Source organism: Scylla paramamosain, chromosome 20 (genome assembly GCF_035594125.1).
Source record: "Scylla paramamosain isolate STU-SP2022 chromosome 20, ASM3559412v1, whole genome shotgun sequence".
Classification (NCBI taxonomy): Eukaryota; Metazoa; Arthropoda; class Malacostraca; order Decapoda; family Portunidae; genus Scylla; species Scylla paramamosain.
The window spans coordinates 8,360,215-8,378,767 of record NC_087170.1 but is presented as its reverse complement, the minus strand read 5'-3'; the positions used below and the strand labels follow the sequence as shown (position 1 = coordinate 8,378,767).

Below are 18,553 nucleotides of genomic sequence, written 5' to 3'. Positions count from 1 at the left end.
ATTGCTTTTCTCCTCTTATTAAAATATGATCATTATTTTCAGGAAAACTAAAATATTTATCTTATCATTAAAATGCAATACAAATCATCATATTAAATTCATGATAGAAGTTCACTTCAGTTTAATCTATCCTGCTCTTCATTCTTGGCATAGGAGGTAATCAAATACTCATTAAAACAAAATTTTAATAATTATAAAAAATAACTTAGTTTTGTTGTAATTCCAAGATGGCACGAGACTAATTATAAATACTGTAATCTCATGTATCTTTCAATAAGAGTTGTAATCTTTTTGAAAGAGCACTCTTTGTCATTCCTGGCACCTCTCTCTCCTGCAGGTTTTCTGATGGGGAACAAGAGAAACTGTGTTAAATTCAATACATTCCTCATTTCACACAATCCAGCCTTCCCTACAATATTAACACACACATCTCGACTGCATCTCCATTCATGCTTTCATAACTACTTTTCCTTCATCTTTTAAAATGCACAACCACTCTTCTTTGCTCTACACACATCCATTATAAATCTACCACTTTCTTCACACTGTCTGTCTATCCTCTCTTCCATCTTGCCTTGCCTTCATCATATATCAAATGGCTGAACAGCCAAGGTCAACCTGAATCCAATGGAACCAAGGTATCATTACGTTAGCTTGAGTGACAATATGTCATGTGCAATCAATACATTCTTTTAAGGATGCCATAAACAACCATTCTCACTTATGGTTAACTTTTAGACCAATTTCTTAATGCTTCAAGATCTTACAACACAATCAGCAGCAAGCAAAATGAAACTCCATAAAAATTATTGAGAATACCATGTCAAAAATGAGACCCCAAAGTAAGGCCAGGTGCACACTGAGACACAGGCAATGCAATACAGGGCAGGACAGAACACAGCATCTCACTGTTTTAGAATGTAAGTATGCATGTTGGCATGCATGGCAGCACAACAAAGGTGCAGACCTGTGTTGGTCTGCATCTCGCAGCTGTTGGAACACAGATTACTGCACAGCATCACAGCATGGTGGCAACTTAAAAACACAGCCAGTTTTCTATGTTCCCAACTGGTTTTTGGGCATCACCTTCAGAGGATATGCCATTTTGTACAATACTATTCACATCTTCAAAGTGATCTTGGCTTGATCTGAAATAGTTCCTGTACCTTTCATCAGAGAGTTAAGAAATTAAAGTAAATTCTCCAGGTGTATTCTTTGTATTCTTCTTTCTCATGTCACCAATTCTCCATAGAGAAATTTCTTTTTACCAATGTCATACAGTTACAATGACATTACCTTCTAGAATTCATTAACTGAGTCAGACTCTGACCCAAGGTTTTTCAAGTAATCTTCTGGGACAGCCATGACAACAGTACCACATAGATCAACATACTGCTTCTCAATGTGCACACAACACCTACATATGCTGCCCTGTGTTCTCTTGCCCTGTCCTGCCCTATGTTTGCCCTGCTCTGCACTGCTGTACATCTCAATGGTCATCTGGGTTAATATTGTGAAGAAAGCAAGTTTGGGGTGAAGTGGCACAAGAAACAGAAAGAAAGTAAGACCTACCTGTTATCTGCTGCTTGTGTACTGCAAGGAGATGGTTGAGACTGGTGTTGTTCTGTAGCCTGAGAGTGATGGCTGCCTCCAGCGTTCCCTCTTGCATCTCTACACGGGCAAGCTCTTCCACCATCTGCTTCACCCACAACTCCACACTCCTGCATCTAAAAGGGTCAATACTGTTAACTCTGCATTTTCCACACATGTAAGTTGGTATGTAAGAAATAACCAGGAAACAGAAAAAGCAAGAGAGAAAGTCTATAATTGACCCTTCTGTTTCTGTTCTGATGGGCTAGGAGTCTAAATGTTATATATGTGAGTGTGTGGTGCCTTGTCTGAACCACCCTATGTGGATTATCTGCCTGGTATACAGATAGTGATAGAAAAAATAATTGCAGTATAAAAGATTATGTATAGTGCAGAGGAGAGATTGTCAATGATAGATGGATAATGCACCTCACTGGGCACAATACATTATAAATGTTGACTTACTTCCATAAAGTTGGGTTTGTGATGTGTGTGGCACTCAGTAACACTTGAAGGAGGAGAGTACGGTCCTTCCTGAGGGGGTGAAGACGCTTGTAGCAGATAAATGCACTGCTCACCAGTGACTCTGCCTCCTGCTCATCAGCTTGGGCTAGGAGATGCAACAGGACCTTGACCACAGCACCCATGTTGTACTCACCATCATGAGTCTTGTCTAAGAGCACCTCTGTAACAAACATGCATAAATCAAGATAGTCACAAGAAAGAAATCATACAAAAATTCAAATAAATAAATAAAGAGTGATGTCTGGGTATCAGTAGAATATATCAAATATATCACTAGAAAAAGTTATATATCAAAACCATTTTAAGCAATGAAGAACATGGCAAAAAGACACAAATATCTAACTCACCTTTATCATGTAAAAAATGTGATGAGGTGAGAAGGTATACATTGATTTCATTGAGTTCTGACTATGTATATATTTTATAGATTGTAGAGGATGATGTTTTGCTGAAGTATTTGTTTTCTTTTATTAACTATTGTTTATATTCCAGGTATAAACAGCAGCTAATGTAAGAAAACAAAACATTTAGTAGGACATCTTGGGGTATAGTAAGATGGTACACGAAACTATTCCTTTCGAGCAGGGGACAGTGGGGCTAAGAGTGTGACTGATGTGTGTATGAGTGTGTAGTGCTTTGTCTGGGTCACCCTGTCTGGGAATACTGGCCTGCTATATACATGGATGTACTGTTTTATCATTTATTCAGCTTGCCTTTGTCTTTCATCATCCTTGTCTTCAAAGTAGATGATGATGATCATAAGTGACTCACATTTTATAATTTCACCAATATTGGCAGGCTGCCTCCATTCCCACTGTGGACTCATAGATGGAAAGGGAGACAAAACATCTGAACAGGTATATATGTTTTTCTGGTAAATTATGAGTGAACAATTAACAAAAATGGATGAAGCTTCTCTGTCACTGGCATGCAGGACTTACTTGACATGAAAGTAACAGCCTTTTCTTGGAAGTGACTGGAGGGAGAGAGCTGTATGGCCAGGGAAGCCAATGTTACATTGAGGTGGTTACAGTGTCTGATGCTGTGGTCTTCCAAATTCTCCTCTGCCTTGTCAGTTGGTCTGCCAGCAAGAAGACATGCTGTTATTCTAAACATGTACTGGAATACTACATGGGGAAAGAATATAAGAGGCTGGCCACTATATAATTGAGTAATAGATGATAATGATTTTATTTTTCCAAGGAATAGTAGTGGTATATATGCCATAGAAAAGAAAGCAACACCCTAATATAATTACATGTTGACTGACATCTAAGGAAAGGGATATATTTGAGACTAGGCATCTCTCACATACCCATACCCTTAAACAGTTCCTAGGACTAAATCAAAAGACAGATACATATTTTACAATGGTGAGGATTCCCTGCATTATAGTGGACAATAAGTGGAGGTCATACTTACTTGTTCTTCCTTTTCTTGATCTTCATTCGACTTGTGTGACGGTAGTATGGAAAGCCGGACATTATCTTGGACATGTACTGGGAGTTAAGTTGCCGCACAAACCAATCACACTGCAAACATTAAAGAGGAGAGTGAGCAACACAAACTGTATGGATGATCTACCTACAATTCATATGCAGATGGAAGAAAATGAAAAGCAAAATTCTAATAATAAATACAGTAGAACCTTGGCTACCAAATGTCTCCCTTTCTGAACAATTCAGTTTTCTAACAAAAATTTTAACTCATAATTGCTTCAGTTGCTGTACCATAATTCAGTTCTTGAACAAAGTTACTTGATTTCAAATACTACAAGACATAGCAAAAGCTACCATTTATTACTAATTTATAGTTTCTATAATTTCCTTCATTTTTATATAATAGGACAGACACAGAGGGTAAGATAGTAATTTGATCTTTGAAATAAGTTAAATGTGATCCTGCTGAAGAAGTTCTTTGCTGTAAACAAACAAGATTTGGTGCTCAGGAATAATCCTGGGCCTCCTGTGGCTCTCTCTATGACCCACAATGCCATCACTACTGCACAACTGCATTTTCCCAGTAGCATTTCCCAGCAGCAAGATGTCTAAGAGTTATGATCACCTTCATTTTGGTGGTGAGTGGGTTGCTCCTCTCTCTGTCACTCTGTAAGGCTTTCCTCACTTGATCAGTGACAAAGAAAATGCCTGCATGGTCTAAACAGTAATCTTTGATGAGTTTTGTGTCACTAAGTTCATTCAGTACATCCTTTCTGGATAAAAAATTTCTAAACTGGAGATGTTGTGGAGTGGCCATCTTAGCAGTGGGAGTGTTGGTCATTACCTGCTAAGACATGGTGGATGGGTGTCTGAGAACGGATTAATCTATTTTAAATTGATTCCTATGAAGAAAATAGCTTCAGTTTCAAACATTTTGGATTCTGAATGGCATTCAGGAAGTAATTAACTTAGAAAACTGAGGTTCCACTGTACTAGAAGATATAAAAAAGTTTTGCCCGAAAATCTCATCATCTCTTCCTCCAATACTTGGCCACTCTACAAAACAGTTAGTTCAGGATTTAAGAAGCACTGCAGTGTACTAAGTCCTGGGCTGACCTCTTTAGGCTGTTGCTTGGTGCACAACTGGGTGATGCTCATCAGATGAGCAATGATGTTCAGGATGGAAGAAAGTGCCTTCACTCCCTCCTCATTTAGCAGGTTATCCTCTGGAACACACATAGAAACATGAAAGCATAATAAAGACTGCACAAAGACTGTTGACCTATACATTGATATATTTACTATGAATGACAAAAGGCCTGAACCAAGAAAAATTTATAAACTGGAGATGATGTGGAGTGGCCATCTTAGCAGTGGGAGCATTGCATGCTTAAATTTGTGAGAATTTTAGGTATGCAATGCTTTCTGCATCACACAAAGATCAGCCATCCAAGCTATTTTAGGGATGAGTTACAATAGGCAAAGTTAGGTCATCTGATCATTTAATTATATCTTTCATCAATCCAAATTCTATCAGTTATTTTTTAATACATCTTGTCCAACTAATATATGCAATAGGTCATTAACACCACACAAACTTATCCATCTACTGCTAACCTTCCATTCCCTCATGGTTCTTTGGGTCCACCTCAGCCCACACTTGAAACAGCAAGGGAACAATATCCTGGACAAACTTCTCCAGCTGCTGTGGGTCTGAGAAGAGCCAAGTGTTCTGCATGGTGTCCCGATCTGTGCTGCCCCAACCTGTGGGTGCCAAACTCCCAGCCATCAATCGCTGTGAAAAGAACACATTCCAGTCAGTCACTTCAGAAGCAAATAATGTGTAAGTAGAAGCAGTTTCTCTGGCCTAACACTTAAAATAACATTGGTGTACAAATGCTATGAAACGTGGTTCTGTGATGAATATGTTGTGGATGCAATGACATTATACTACTTGGCTCACCTCCCACACTGTGAGGGGCATCTGTTCTTCTACTTGACCTTGCTCCTTCAGTATAACCTCTAGAAATCCTGATAGCTCCTGCAGGAGCTCCACATGCCCTTTGTGTGTGGTGAGTCTATTGCTTGGATTAGTGTGCAGCATGCGAGTGAAATCCACACACATTTCCCTCTTGCTTGGACCCGTCTGTGAGATGAGTGCCTGTAATGATAGAGCCAAGACCTTCTATATAGTACATGTTACAGTAGTGCTATGTAACCCCATTCTTATGGGGCCTAAAAATCATTCAATAAATCAAAGTGTTATAATATTAACCTCAATAAGTGAACTAGGCAAAGAGAAGAATCTACACTCAGACAGAAGTTCATTCAAGTCACCAACACAGACACTTTGGTAAGATGAATCATATGTTGCCTCAATTTCCATGGATTCAAATGTATAGATTATTTCTTCCATGAGACCACACTATTGCACCAATGTGATCAATAACAAGTCTGCTAATTAATTTCCTCTTACCAACATAACACAACATATGTGAAAACTGTCATTAGTTCCATTATGAACAATATCAATTCAACACCTCAAAAGAGTTCCTCTAATCAACAACGCACCTTCCTGGAGATGAGATTGACAAAGTTGTTGATGAGAGTGTTGGCATGACGAGCGAGGAGTGCTGGGGTGTGTCTGACAAAGAGGTTTATGAGGCGCAAGGAGTCGGCCTGCACCCCAGTGTTGAGGTGCACCATGGCGCAGGACAGATGGGTTGCCAGCACACTAAAGTATGGCTCAACGTGGCTGCCAACCTGACCATGGTGAAAAAAAAAAATAAATAAAATGAAAAATAGATAAATAAATAAATAAATAAATGAAAAAAAATAAATAAATAAAAAAAAAAAAAAAAAAAAAAAAAATATATATATATATATATATATATATATATATATATATATATATATATATATATATATATATATATATATATATATATATATATATATATATTTGCTTATTTACTGGAAAGAAAGTTGAATGAGCACAGATGTCTGTATCTTCTAATCTAATGTCTGTATCTTCTAATCTGCAAAACTGAAGATATGCTAAACTGTTGTTTCTGGTTACCTTCACTAGTAATGTCTCAATGAACTTGATGGTGGCTGATCGGATGAGCACATCAATGTCAAATACACAGGGAGCCACGCCACTGATGATCTGGGAAAGCTTGGGAAGCAGCACCTCCATTTCATTCTTCTTCACCAACTCCAACAAACCATTGAGGCCATCTTGGCGCACGTAAGTATTGGTGTTGCCCACACATGTCAAGAGATCCTGTCAATTAGGTACAAAAGTGAGCATGCTATAGCCAATTCCTGTTGTCTGGATGAGATTATCAGCAGCTAAGAATTAAAGCAATGCAAAATAAAAGAGTTTATGTTTTCTTGGTAAAAAGTTTATCTTATGTATGTGCCACTCTGGCCTAATTTTAACACGTGCCACAGTTCAGGACATTATTATCAATCTAATCTCCTAAATCCTAATGAGCTGACTTTCTCTCTCTTTATCTCTTAACAAGATTACTAACATAACCTAACTGCTAAATTGAAGCACCAATCCTCTTAATCATAAACAATCAACAACCTACTTAAATTAAACTAACCTAATTGTACTTGTACCTTGTCAACCAGAAAAAAACAACAATGATCCCACAGCATTCATCCAATCACAGCATGTGCTAATAAACAGTCAAAGTAAGTTAAGTTCTGCGATATGACAAACAACCATTTCATAACTAAAGGTTCCCTACACCTTCACTTGTGACTGGCATACTCTAACCTTGACTACCTGTCCTTCATGTTGGCTGCAATAAAATATAAGTGGATGACATAACATGTACACATGATAAAGGCAACTCATTTCAAAGTGACAGTAATATTTTCTGATGGATTTTGACTGAGATAAAAGCATCCATTTGCCACCAATGTGGCAACTCTAGAGCCACTTTTATTTCCTCATGGTATTTGAGGACCTCCATCACCTGTACAATCTCCCTACATACTTCGACCCATCACCACCACCACCTGCCTGCATGATTCTACCCACTACCACTACCACCTCCCTACATACCTCTACCCACCACCACCACCACCACAACCTGCCTGCATGGCTACCTACCACCAGGTAAGAATACCACCAGCACCACCTGCCAGCATACCTTTACCCATCACCTACAGTCACTGTTGCTTGACATTTCATTAGCACAAAATCATTACGGAGATTTAAGGAAAGATTTGAGAAACACGTGCATAAGGATACGTGAGCAAGAGTACCAGTCCTTAATAATAGAAAGAATGCAACACGTGGGTTTACTTTTTTTTTTTTTTTTATCCCTCACCTTAACATTACGCTTCTTTCTAGTGAGTAACTCCTCCTCGCTCTTCTTCGACAGCTGCTCCTTCAGAATGATTTTACGAGCCTTGAAATCTGTCCTCGTCTCATTCTGCGCCTTCTTCAGCCTCTTGCCAACCTTCAGTTTTACCTTGGCGAAGTCTGCCTTCTTGGCTTTCTTGGCCCTGGCACTTTTCGTCATTGTGAGGCGAGGGCACAAGCAAAGAGAAGAGCACCGCCGGGCCACTCAAGCTTTGTTGACACCTGCCTCACGTGCCGCAGCAACCTTCCCTCTTCTTCTTCTTCTTCTTGTGCGTAGTTGTCTTTCTTTGCTCTTGCTTGATCATGCTTTATTCTTTTGTTTTATTTGCTACACGATTATTTTTCCTTTCAAATGTTTTTCCTTTCACATCTGTTGCACGTTTCTTGTTTTTTTTTTCTTTTTGCCTCATGTGCTGCAGCTTCCTCATTATTTGTAGTCGTTCTATCTTGATTGTTTTTTTTTTTTTTTTTGCTTTATTTGTTGCACTTTTCTTGATTATCTCTTACTATTTCTCCCTTGCACGTTTCTTGCTCTTTTCCATGTTTTCCCTCAAACTACCACTGTCACAGATATCTTTAAAGAATATTCCAAGTTTGTCACCAGATGATGACGCAGTGTGTGTGTCCTGTATTTCAGTGGCTAATGGTTAGTTCTTCAGGCTGTGGCCAATTAGTATTAGTACTACATAAATTACAGACGCTATTTCGTCACCAGCATGGTGTTTAACAAGGGTACGGAAAAAGCTATCATCCCATCTAACCATCCTTATAAAGACAACTATAATCATCTCTACAATGAATATTTGAAAGGTTCAATTCCATTCTCATAATCTCTACTCGAATAGTTCCGGCGGGTTTTCTTGGAGTCCAGAAATGGAATAATTTTCCATTATTTCTTATGGTGAAAACAGTTTCGGAATCCGAACTTTTCGCAGACCTGAAAGCCTCATGGAACGAATTAAATTCTGATCCCGAGGCACCACTGTATTGTTCTTAATACTGATGTACCAACTCCGCAGCCATTATCTACCATTATTCTCCAACACAGGCTACAGCCTCGCACTACAAATATTCTTCAAATAATCTAGAGCAATTTTGTCATGATGGAAACAAATATACATTCCTAAATTCTTAAATGAATTACTCTTTTCAGTGGCTGTCTATTAAACATGATGATGTTCGTATTTGCATCTCTACCTAGATTGATATTTGGTTTTTGGATCCATTTACTATCAATCCTATACATAAATACAGTGATTAAAGTTTTGCAAAAGCTTGTGGTATTACATTTTATGGTGTTGGTCACTTTTCTCTCTTGCCAGTGCGGCGGTGGTCGGTGCTCTCTTGTGAGCCGAGCCGGTACCACCGTAACCAGCGGCGCGGCAGTCAGCTGACGATATTCAAGGGGAGGAGTCCACCTTCGGTCCTCCTTCCTGATCACAGACCATTTGTGTCTTGTCATCTTTGACACTTCACCTAATCTCAACTGATAGGTATTTGAATATTTGCTGTTTCTCGAGGTAAGGTTAGTCTTTCTTGTATTCATTTATGTGAACTGGTGCCTCAACTAGTAGTTAGTATGGGGGGGAATTGTTGAATTTTGCAATGATTGAAGAATTAATGAACTGTATGTGTCGCCTTGAGTCGTGAGGGCCAATGACACCTGGTGAGGCATTAAAGGAGCGAGGTTTAGCAGTGGTTCCTGTATTGTTTCCATAATTCACAACAAATTTCGGGTAGGAAAGTGTAGTGTTTTAAGGTTATGATGCAAATGGTAACTGCCTTTAACTGGGGTTTAGCCTTTGCAGTGTTCCCTATGCACAACAAGCTTGGCGGACGAGTGTGGCTTTAAGGCAGGGAAAGCAAACACATGCTCCCTAGCCATGGCTGCAGACAGCGGGATGGAGGGGTGGGGGCTGTGGCCCGTGCGGGACATTTTACTCCATGTGGAAATTTCCAGTAAACATAGGAACAATGGGAATGGAGACTGACTCCTGCCATGACTCGAGGTGATTCATGCATTGACACTTGATGCTTTTGATGCAAGTCTTGTAGATAATTATGTAAGTAAGTGTCTGCATTTTGATAGTGTAAAACTACACATGTATAATTTCTTTTATTTTTCTCCCTTGCAAAAAAAAAAAAAAAAAAAAAAGTGCCTGCATTTTGATATAGTATAAAACCACACATGTATAATTTTTTATACTTTCTTCGGATCACCTGAAGATCCGCCACCCCACAGGGATCACCTGAAGATCCGCCACCCCAGATTGTCTCACCTGAAGATCCGCCACCCCAGACTCTCTCACTTGGTTAGGTTAGGTTAGGTTAGGTTAGCCTAACCTAACCTAAACTAACCTAACCTAACCTAACAACATGAATGCATTAAAAAAACTGAGTGGATATAAAAAATGCAGAAAAAAGTTTACTTCATTAAAAGTATGGGATCACCTGAAGATCCGCCACCCCAGATTGTCTCACCTGAAGATCTGCCACCCCGAGTGCGGCTGGGGTGGCGGATCTTCAGGTGATCCCTTTCTTCCCTTGCAAAAGAAAAATCCTGCAAATCCCCCTGTACCCAACACAATGGTGGGAATCTTCTCAGGCATCCCAGAGTCTTACTAACTGCCATCCATAAATTTCTTAGTCCCGTGACAGCAAGGGCTACATTCTTGGCCTTTTCGTAACCTCTAATCCTTCTGCTTATGCTGTTACCTTATCTTCTCTGTTCAACTCCTCTGATCACAGTCTCATATTTGTATCTTGTCCTGTTGCTCCAGTCCCTCCTCAGGATCCCCTAAAGTGGAGGTGCTTCTGGCATTTTGCCTCTGCTAGTTGGGGGGACCTGAAGAGGTATTTTCCTTGGAATGACTACTGCTTCTGTGTCAGAGATCCGTCTCCATGTGCTGAATGCATAACAGAGGTGATAGTGTTTGGCATGGAAACATACATTCCTCACTCTTTCTCTCAACCTAAACCTTCCAAACCTTGGTTTAACACAGCCTGTTTTCGTGCTGTACATGATAGAGAGGTGGCCCACAAAAGGTACTTGAGCCTTCCATCACCAGAATCTCATGCACTTTATATTTCTGCTCAGAATCATGCCAAGTCTGTTCTCCAGCTGGCCAAAAATTCCTTCATTAATTGAAAGTGTCAAAATCTTTCAAGATCTAACTTCCTTCATGACTTCTGGCACCTAGCCAAAAACATCTCCAATAACTTTGTTCCTTTCCCGCCTTTATTTAAACCTGATGGCACCACTGCCATCTCATCTATTTCTAAAGTTGATATCTTTGCTCAAACCTTTGGTAAAAACTCTACCTTGGATGATTCAGGGCTTGTTCCTCCCTCTCCTCCACCCTTTGACTACTTCATGCTACCCATTAAGATCCTTCACAGTAATATTTTCCATGCCCTTGCTGGCCTAAACCCTCAGAAGGCTTATGGACCTGATGGGGTACCTCCTATTGTTCTCTGAAACTGTGCCTCCATGCTTTCACCTTGCATAATGAGACTCTTTCAGCTCTGTCTATCAGCATCTGCCTTTTCTTCTTGCTGGAAGTTTGCCTACATTCAGCCTGTTCCTAAAAAGGGTGATCGTTCTAATCCCTCAAACTACTGTCCTATTGCTTTAATTTCCTGCCTCTTTAAAGTTTTTTAATCCATCCTCAACAGGAAAATTCTTAAACATGTATAATTTCACAACATTCTTTCTGATCACCAGTATGGGTTCCATCAAGGTCACTCTACTGGTGATCTGGCTTTCCTTACTGAGTTTTGTTTATACTCTTTTAGAGATTTTGCTAAAACTTTTGCTGTTGCCTGAAACATATCAAAAGCTTTTGATAGAGTCTGGCACAAAGCTTTGATTTCCAAACTACCCTCCTACAGCTTCTATCCTTCTGTCTGTAACTTCATCTCAAGTTTCCTTTCTGACCGTTCTATTGCTGCTGTGGTAGACAGTCACTGTTCTTCTCTTAAATTTATTAAGAGTGGTGTTCCTTAGGGCTCTGTCCTTTCACCAATGATCTTCTAAACCAAACTTCTTGTCTTATCCACTCCTATGCTGATGATACCACCCTGCACTTTTCCATGTCTTTTCATAGACGTCAAACCCTTCAGCTATTAAACAGTTCATGCAGGGAAGCCACAGAATGGTTGACTTGTGATCTCTCTAAAATTTGTGATTGGGGCATAGCAAACTTAGTATTGTTCACTGCTTCAAAAACTCATTTCTTTTATCTGTCTGAGTCATCCTCCAGTCCTTTGCCTCTTGAGTTTCTTCTCAAGAATCTTTTAGACCTAGTTGAGTATGAGAAGGAAAGACTTTGTTGCCTAGTTCAAGTGCTTAAGCACTATCTGGAAGCCACCCAGTGCTTCCACCTCAGACCCAACTATCTTTTTTGTGTCAGTTCACTTCAGGACTCATCCTCTGCCTAAGAATGTTGTGTTGTTCTTCCTTGGAGACTTATCAAGGAATCTCACCTCATGCTGGCTGGGTTAGGAGTGCTGTTACTTCTTTTAGTTGGCATAAGAATCAGTCTCTTATGACAGTTTTGGAGGCAGCAATGTGGAGGACCAGTTTGATGTTTGCTTCCCTCTACTTGAGGGATGTGCAGGGGACTTGTGTCGTTGTGGGAGACGGATTGGTATCTTGACCTCCTAGGTTCCCTACCGTGATCCCTAGGGAAGTCACACAGACTGACAGATTGACTGTTACTCTCCTTGCTGTGTGTGCAGGCCTCACCTTTTGAAGAATTTACCTGTATTAAATACATTCACTAACCTCCCACCTCTCCTTGCAAGTGGCACCGGGCAGCTCCCTTTTATTTGATTTTCTGAGCCGCCTTCTGGCAGCAGGATATGGTAACACAGGGCGTGAGTTTCAAATGTTGTACTGTGACCAATTGAGTGCTATGTTTATGATATAAGTAAGTTCTTAAAAGAATTATTTTATTTTAAAAATTGCATTACTAAATTATAAATACAAAACCAGGCCCAAAATTGATAAAAAAAAAAAAAGTCACATTGATGTCAAGTTATCTTCAGCCTGCAGATTTGCTCCAGTATGCCACGAGTGGTTAAGGTTGGGGTGCTGACTGTGAGTGACCGCTGCTCCCGCGGTGAAGCTCAGGATGAAGGTGGGGCCAACCTCAAGGCCCTGGTGGATGGCGGCATGCTCTTCAAGGGGAAGGTAAAACATTGCTCACTTTGTGCTCTTTGTAACCAGATTTGCAACTATAAAGAATAGTATTTGTTTTCTGAGTATAATATATATATATATATATATATATATATATATATATATATATATATATATATATATATATATATATATATATATATATATATATATATATATATATATATATATATATATAATTTTTTATTCATTAATGTGTGTGTGTGTGTGTGTGTGTGTGTGTGTGTGTGTGTGTGTGTGTGTGTGCGCGCATGCATATGTGTGTGCATTCATGTATCTCCTTTGATACTGCATGTGTCCTTATTTTCCTACTATTACATTTCACTGATGTATACTCCTATCATTATATTTCTCTCTCTCTCTCTCTCTCTCTCTCTCTCTCTCTCTCTCTCTCTCTCTCTCTCTCTCTCTCTCTCTCTCTCTCTCTCTCTCTCTCTCTCTCTCTCTCTCTGATCAGCAACTTCACTTCATCATTTCATCAATGACTTGCATTTCCCAGTAATTTAATTTTAAAATTGCATTACTGCCTCATGCCACATACTCTCTTTGTGCTGCTTGAAGTATCTCATGAAATACCTTTCCTTCATCCTTCATGGTTTTCTTTTTCCTAATTGCTATTTTACTTAATATTTACCTCTCTTTACTTCTTATTTCCTCTAGTAATCTTTACAAAATTAATCAAGTTAGGATTTTCTTCACACACTTGTCTTCATTTTTACTGTTACTAGTTAGTGATCAAAGAGCAATCTTTTTGCTGTTCATAATAGGCATTTACATCCACCAACCTATCCTTTTTTAATGTACAGCTATGATTATTTAGTCCATTAGTGTGTTTAGCTAATTTTTCCCAATCAGTCATATTGCTCTTATTTTGAACACTGTGTTTCTTCATATAGGAAGTCCTTAACTTAAAATAATTAGTTCTGCAAGGTCTTTCATTTTTTTTTTTTAAGCCATTCTGTACTCTTGCAGACACATTTCTGTATGTAATTCTCCCATCCCCTTCAAATTTCTGTTAACATAAGAACATTAGAAGGTAAGGGAAGCTGCAAGAAGCCATCAGACCTACATGTGGCAGTCCCTGTATGAAAAATACCTACCTATCCACCTATCATCCCTTGCATAAATTTGTCTAATATTTCAAAGCTCCCTAATGACTCAGCACTAACAACGTGATTACTTAGTCTGATCAGTTCATCTACCACTTTATTTGAGAACCAATTCCTTCCTATCTCTCTCAAAATAAATTTTTCAGGCTTGAACCCGTTATTTTTTTTCTATCCTGGTTACTGATTCTAAGAATTGTGGTAGATGTTATAACAAGAGTTATAACAAGAATTTTGCTTATGTCTCCCTTGTTATAACTCCTATACCACTTAAAGACTTCTATCAGGTCTCCTCTTGACCTATGTCTCTAAGGAATGTAAATTTAAGAGCTTCGATCTCGTTTCGTAAGGAATACCCCTCATTCTTTGTATCCTTTTAGTCATTCTCCTTTGTGCTGATTCTAATAGACCTATATCCTTCCTGTAATATGGGGACCAGAACTACACAGCATAGTTTAGATGAGATCTGACCAGTGCCAAATACAACTTTATTATTACTTCAGGACTTCTGCTTTTAACACTTCTAAAAATTAATCCTAATACCCTATTTGCCCCATTTCTCATCTCTAAGCATTGTTTTTTTAGATGGAGATCAGAGCTCAGTATTACTCCTACTAAGTCTTTTCCGTACCCTGAACTTAACAGAGTTTTATTGTTTATTGTGTACTTACTGTGTGTCTATATTGTTTAGTAATTTGTACATTGTTATCAGGTCTCTTGTTTCTCTTCTTTCTTGCAGTGTTGGTAATCCCATCTCTTCAAGTCTTTCTTCATAGCTTAAGTCTTTCAATTCTGGTGCCATCTTCATTGCTATCTTCTGCATTCTTTCCAATTTCTGTATATCTTTTTTTCTTTGTGGAGCCCAAACTACTGCTGCGTATTCCAATTTAGGTCATATCTTGCTTGTTATAATTTTCTTCATCATTTCTTTATCTAAATAGTTAAACACCACCCTAATGTTTATTAGCAAGCTGAATATTCTGTTTATGTGCCTTTCAGGTGATAGTGTGTCCTGGATCATTACTCCCAAATCTTTTCTTCATTACTTTTTGTTATTATTTCTCCTCCCATTTTGTAATTACATGAAGGTCTCTTTCTACTTTCTCCTGTTTCCAACACGTGATATTTATTCTGGCAGTACAGTCTAGTTTCCATCTCCATCTTTGGCTCCATGTGTGTATCTTGTCAATATCCTTTTGTAACTCCTTGTTGTCATTTTCATCCTTTATTATTTTAATTATTTTCGCATCATCAGCAAAAAGGTTTATATAATTATTTAGATTCTCTGTCATATCGTTTGCATATATTTGAAACATAATAGATGCCAACACAGATCTTTGCAGTACCGTGGTTGTCACTTCGGCCAGCTTGAATTAGTGTCTCTGATTACTGTTCTCATTTCCCTTCCTTGTAAATAATCATCCATCCATTTCAATGTTGGCCCTTTTAGTCCTCCTCCATTCTCTAGTTTCCACATAAGGCTTTTGTGAGGAACTTTATTGAATGTTTTTTTGAGACCCAGGTATACTGCATCAACCCATCCATCCCTCTCTTGCACTCCATCTATTACTCTCGTATAGAAGCTCAGTAGATTTGTGAAACAGGATCTTCCTTTCCTGAATCCAAGTTGCTTTTCTATAATTATATTTTCATCTTCTTTGTTTAATTACTATTTCACAGAGGTTGCTTACAATACTTGTTAGTGACACTGGTCTATAATTTAATGGTTCCATTTTATTTCCCCCTTTGTATATTGGCATTATGTTAGCTCTTTTTCATTCTCTTGGTGCTTTTCCTTCTGTCAATGAGCTGTTGATTATATCCCATATGGGTTCTTCTGTTTGTTCTCTGCATTCTTTTAATATCCATCCATTTACTTGATCTGGTCTTATAGCTTTTTTAACATCAGCTCTTCCAGTAGTTTCTTGATTTCTGGTCTCTTTACTTGTATCTCCTGTATTCCCTCATTCTGTTATATCACTTTCAGTGCCACAAATTCAGTTCCTTTGTAAACACAGACTGAAAACTCTTATTCATTAGTCCACTCATTTCCTCAGTAGTTTCATAGACTCTTCCTTCTCTTTTTAACTTATTTATGGCATCCTCATGTTTCATTTTCCTGTTTATGTATCTGTAGAAGAGTTGGGGGTTCTTCCTTGCATTTTCTTACTATGTCACTTTCAAAGTTTCTTCTTCTCTTCGTATTTTACTATATCAATTTCTTGCCTTTCTGTATTCTTCTCTAGCATATTTGTTCAATTATCTCATAATTTTCTTCCATGCCCTGTCATTTTTCTGTTTTGCTTATACACACCTGGTATTATATCATTAATACTTCCCAATTTTCACTTTATAACTTGGCACAAGCTGTTGCACCCCCTCTCAATACTTGCTCAAAAATATTTCATATTTTTCTTGCACTACTTTACATTCAAGGAGCTCTTTCCAGTTAATTTTTTCCATAAAATGTATTAAGCTCTGCAAAGTTTGCCTTAGCATAGGTCTGTCTCCCATTTCTGTATTGTTCTTTCCTGTGCAACACTTTTTTCCTCCTGTAGTACTATTTCTATTATCACATGATCGTTTCTTCCCATTGGACTCAAACAATTTATGGTCAGTCTACTTTCTGGGGTTTTTGTGAACTTTTTCTCCTCTGCATCTTGTAGGCTTTGTTACTGCCAGCAGGCGGCGAAGGTTGATTCAGACCAACACAATGACATGAATCATTTATTGTATCCGATTGAATCCGGTTGATCTGCTTGGATTTGGTCAAAACCTGAAGACATACATTAATGATCATAGACAATATTCTATATGAATAATTTGTGTAATAGAGGTATGATTCTGCACGTTACTTATAGGATAATGTATTCTTACACAGACAGTTGTTACACTTACATGTTTGGGTCTTAGGGTAATCGTTAAGTAATGCGCACGCCCTTTCTGACTGGTGCTCTAGGTAGGTCAATCTACTTCTGTCTCTGCAGCAACACACGTCTTCCCTGCACGAGTGACCTCGGCAAAGTGTCCCTATTGTCCTCAGTTACTGCCTGGGTTCCTGCCCTGTCCATTGTTATCTATTAGCGATGGCGATAAGGCCGGCCTCATCTTAGCCTCATGTCATAACAAGGATCCTTCATCTCCTTGCATCAACACTACCTCAGCACCGACCGTACAAGAAATTTGCTGACTTAGGCCTCGTCTTGGTCCTCGCCCTGACCTCCAGGTCCTTTCCTTCCTCATTGACAAACTCGCTTGCACAACAAAAACTTCTTTCACCTGCTTGGCGGTAACAGGCTTGTTCACCCACTGACTCATCGTATTCACCATCATGGTTTGCATAAGTTCTTTGCTCCATGACCCGACATTTTCTTTCACTTCCATCTCCTCCCAGTTGAAGTTGCTTACTTAGAGCACTTTGTTACTTTTCCTTATCATTTCCTCTATACTATTTCTTGTTTCTAGTTGCATGCTTTTGAATTTATTGGTCTCCCATGCATTAGTTTTGGTGGTATGTATGTCACAATGATTTTCCTATGATCTTAATCACAACACTCAGTGTTTCTGCCATTCCATTACCATATTCTACTTCCTCAACAACAATATCCTCTTTTACCAGTATCATCACTCCTCCTCCCTTTCCTTTTCTGTTTTTTCTCCATGTGCTATATCCTTCCTTTGCAAATCCCAACTTTATTTCCTCTTTGAGTTTGGTTTCTGTTAAACATACCACATTTGGCATATTGTTCTTTAAGTAGTCTTAAGTTCCAATAGGCTCAACACCAAACCATCTATATTAGTATACATAAACTTCTGCTTGGTGATCTTGTGTGGCATCTTTGTACCACCATTTCCTCACTTTCATGTCCACAACTTTCCAGGTGAATCTTCTCGCTTGTTCTTGTGTTCTCTCCCTGTTTTTTGACTGGGTCTCTACTCTAAGTTCTTTCAATTTACTCCTCTCCATTGTTCATGTCTCTTTTTTATTCTTGTATCCTTCATTCCTTCTACTTTTGCCAATTTTCCTGTTCTTTGCAAGACATGTTCTGCTGCTGTTTGTGAGATGAATCTTATTTTCATTGGTTTTGTTTCATTTTCTTCATATTTTCCGATCCTGTAAACCTCTTCAGTTTGTTCAATTATCCCCTCTTCTTCCTTTGTGACTTCTGCTATAATTTCCTTAACCATTTTCACTTCTTTCTCTCTAGCTATTTTCATGGGTAAGTTCTCCTTGACCCCAAATACCACCACACACATCTTTCTCTGTACTGTGTCTCTCACAAGATTATTTTTTTCCTTTATTATT

General features: G+C 38.7%; 2 protein-coding genes across 7 annotated transcripts in view; one reads left to right on the top strand and one right to left on the bottom strand.

Annotated features, from left to right (window-relative positions):
• Positions 1-171: 171 nt before the first annotated feature.
• LOC135110217 (testis-expressed protein 10-like) lies at positions 172-8,225 on the bottom strand. Its single transcript, XM_064022286.1, has 11 exons — positions 7,904-8,225; positions 6,634-6,840; positions 6,126-6,317; positions 5,518-5,715; positions 5,172-5,349; positions 4,671-4,780; positions 3,538-3,647; positions 3,057-3,196; positions 2,056-2,275; positions 1,573-1,727; positions 172-342 (listed from the first exon to the last, which is right to left on the bottom strand). Exons 1-11 carry the CDS (start codon positions 8,096-8,098, stop codon positions 260-262), a joined length of 1,788 nt encoding a protein of 595 aa, XP_063878356.1. The 5' UTR covers positions 8,099-8,225; the 3' UTR covers positions 172-259.
• Positions 8,226-9,263: 1,038 nt separating this feature from the next.
• LOC135110216 (gephyrin-like) overlaps positions 9,264-18,553 on the top strand; it is a 46,676-nt gene continuing 37,386 nt past the window's right edge. For 4 of the 6 annotated variants that reach the window (XR_010273155.1, XR_010273154.1, XM_064022283.1 and 1 more), the window contains exons 1-2: positions 9,266-9,431; positions 12,988-13,132. Coding sequence is in view for 4 of the 6 variants with exons in the window: in XM_064022283.1 (XP_063878353.1) it covers positions 13,007-13,132 (126 nt within the window). In the remaining 2 variants the exon portion in view is untranslated. Of the gene's footprint in view, positions 9,459-12,987; positions 13,133-18,553 lie in introns of all 6 variants that reach the window. The other 2 variants (XM_064022285.1, XM_064022284.1) reach the window with 2 other exon arrangements.

What these genes read in the sequence shown, in the direction of transcription:
- LOC135110217 (XM_064022286.1), bottom strand. Translation starts at nt 8,098, where the DNA reads ATGACGAAAAGTGCCAGGGCCAAGAAAGCCAAGAAGGCAGACTTCGCC. An exon ending in GAACCATGAGGGAATGGAAG is followed by an intron (nt 4,781 to 5,171) that starts GTTAGCAGTAGA and finishes TGTGTGTTCCAG; the next exon opens with AGGATAACCTGCTAAATGAG. An exon ending in ACAAACCCAACTTTATGGAA is followed by an intron (nt 1,728 to 2,055) that starts GTAAGTCAACAT and finishes TGACCCTTTTAG; the next exon opens with ATGCAGGAGTGTGGAGTTGT.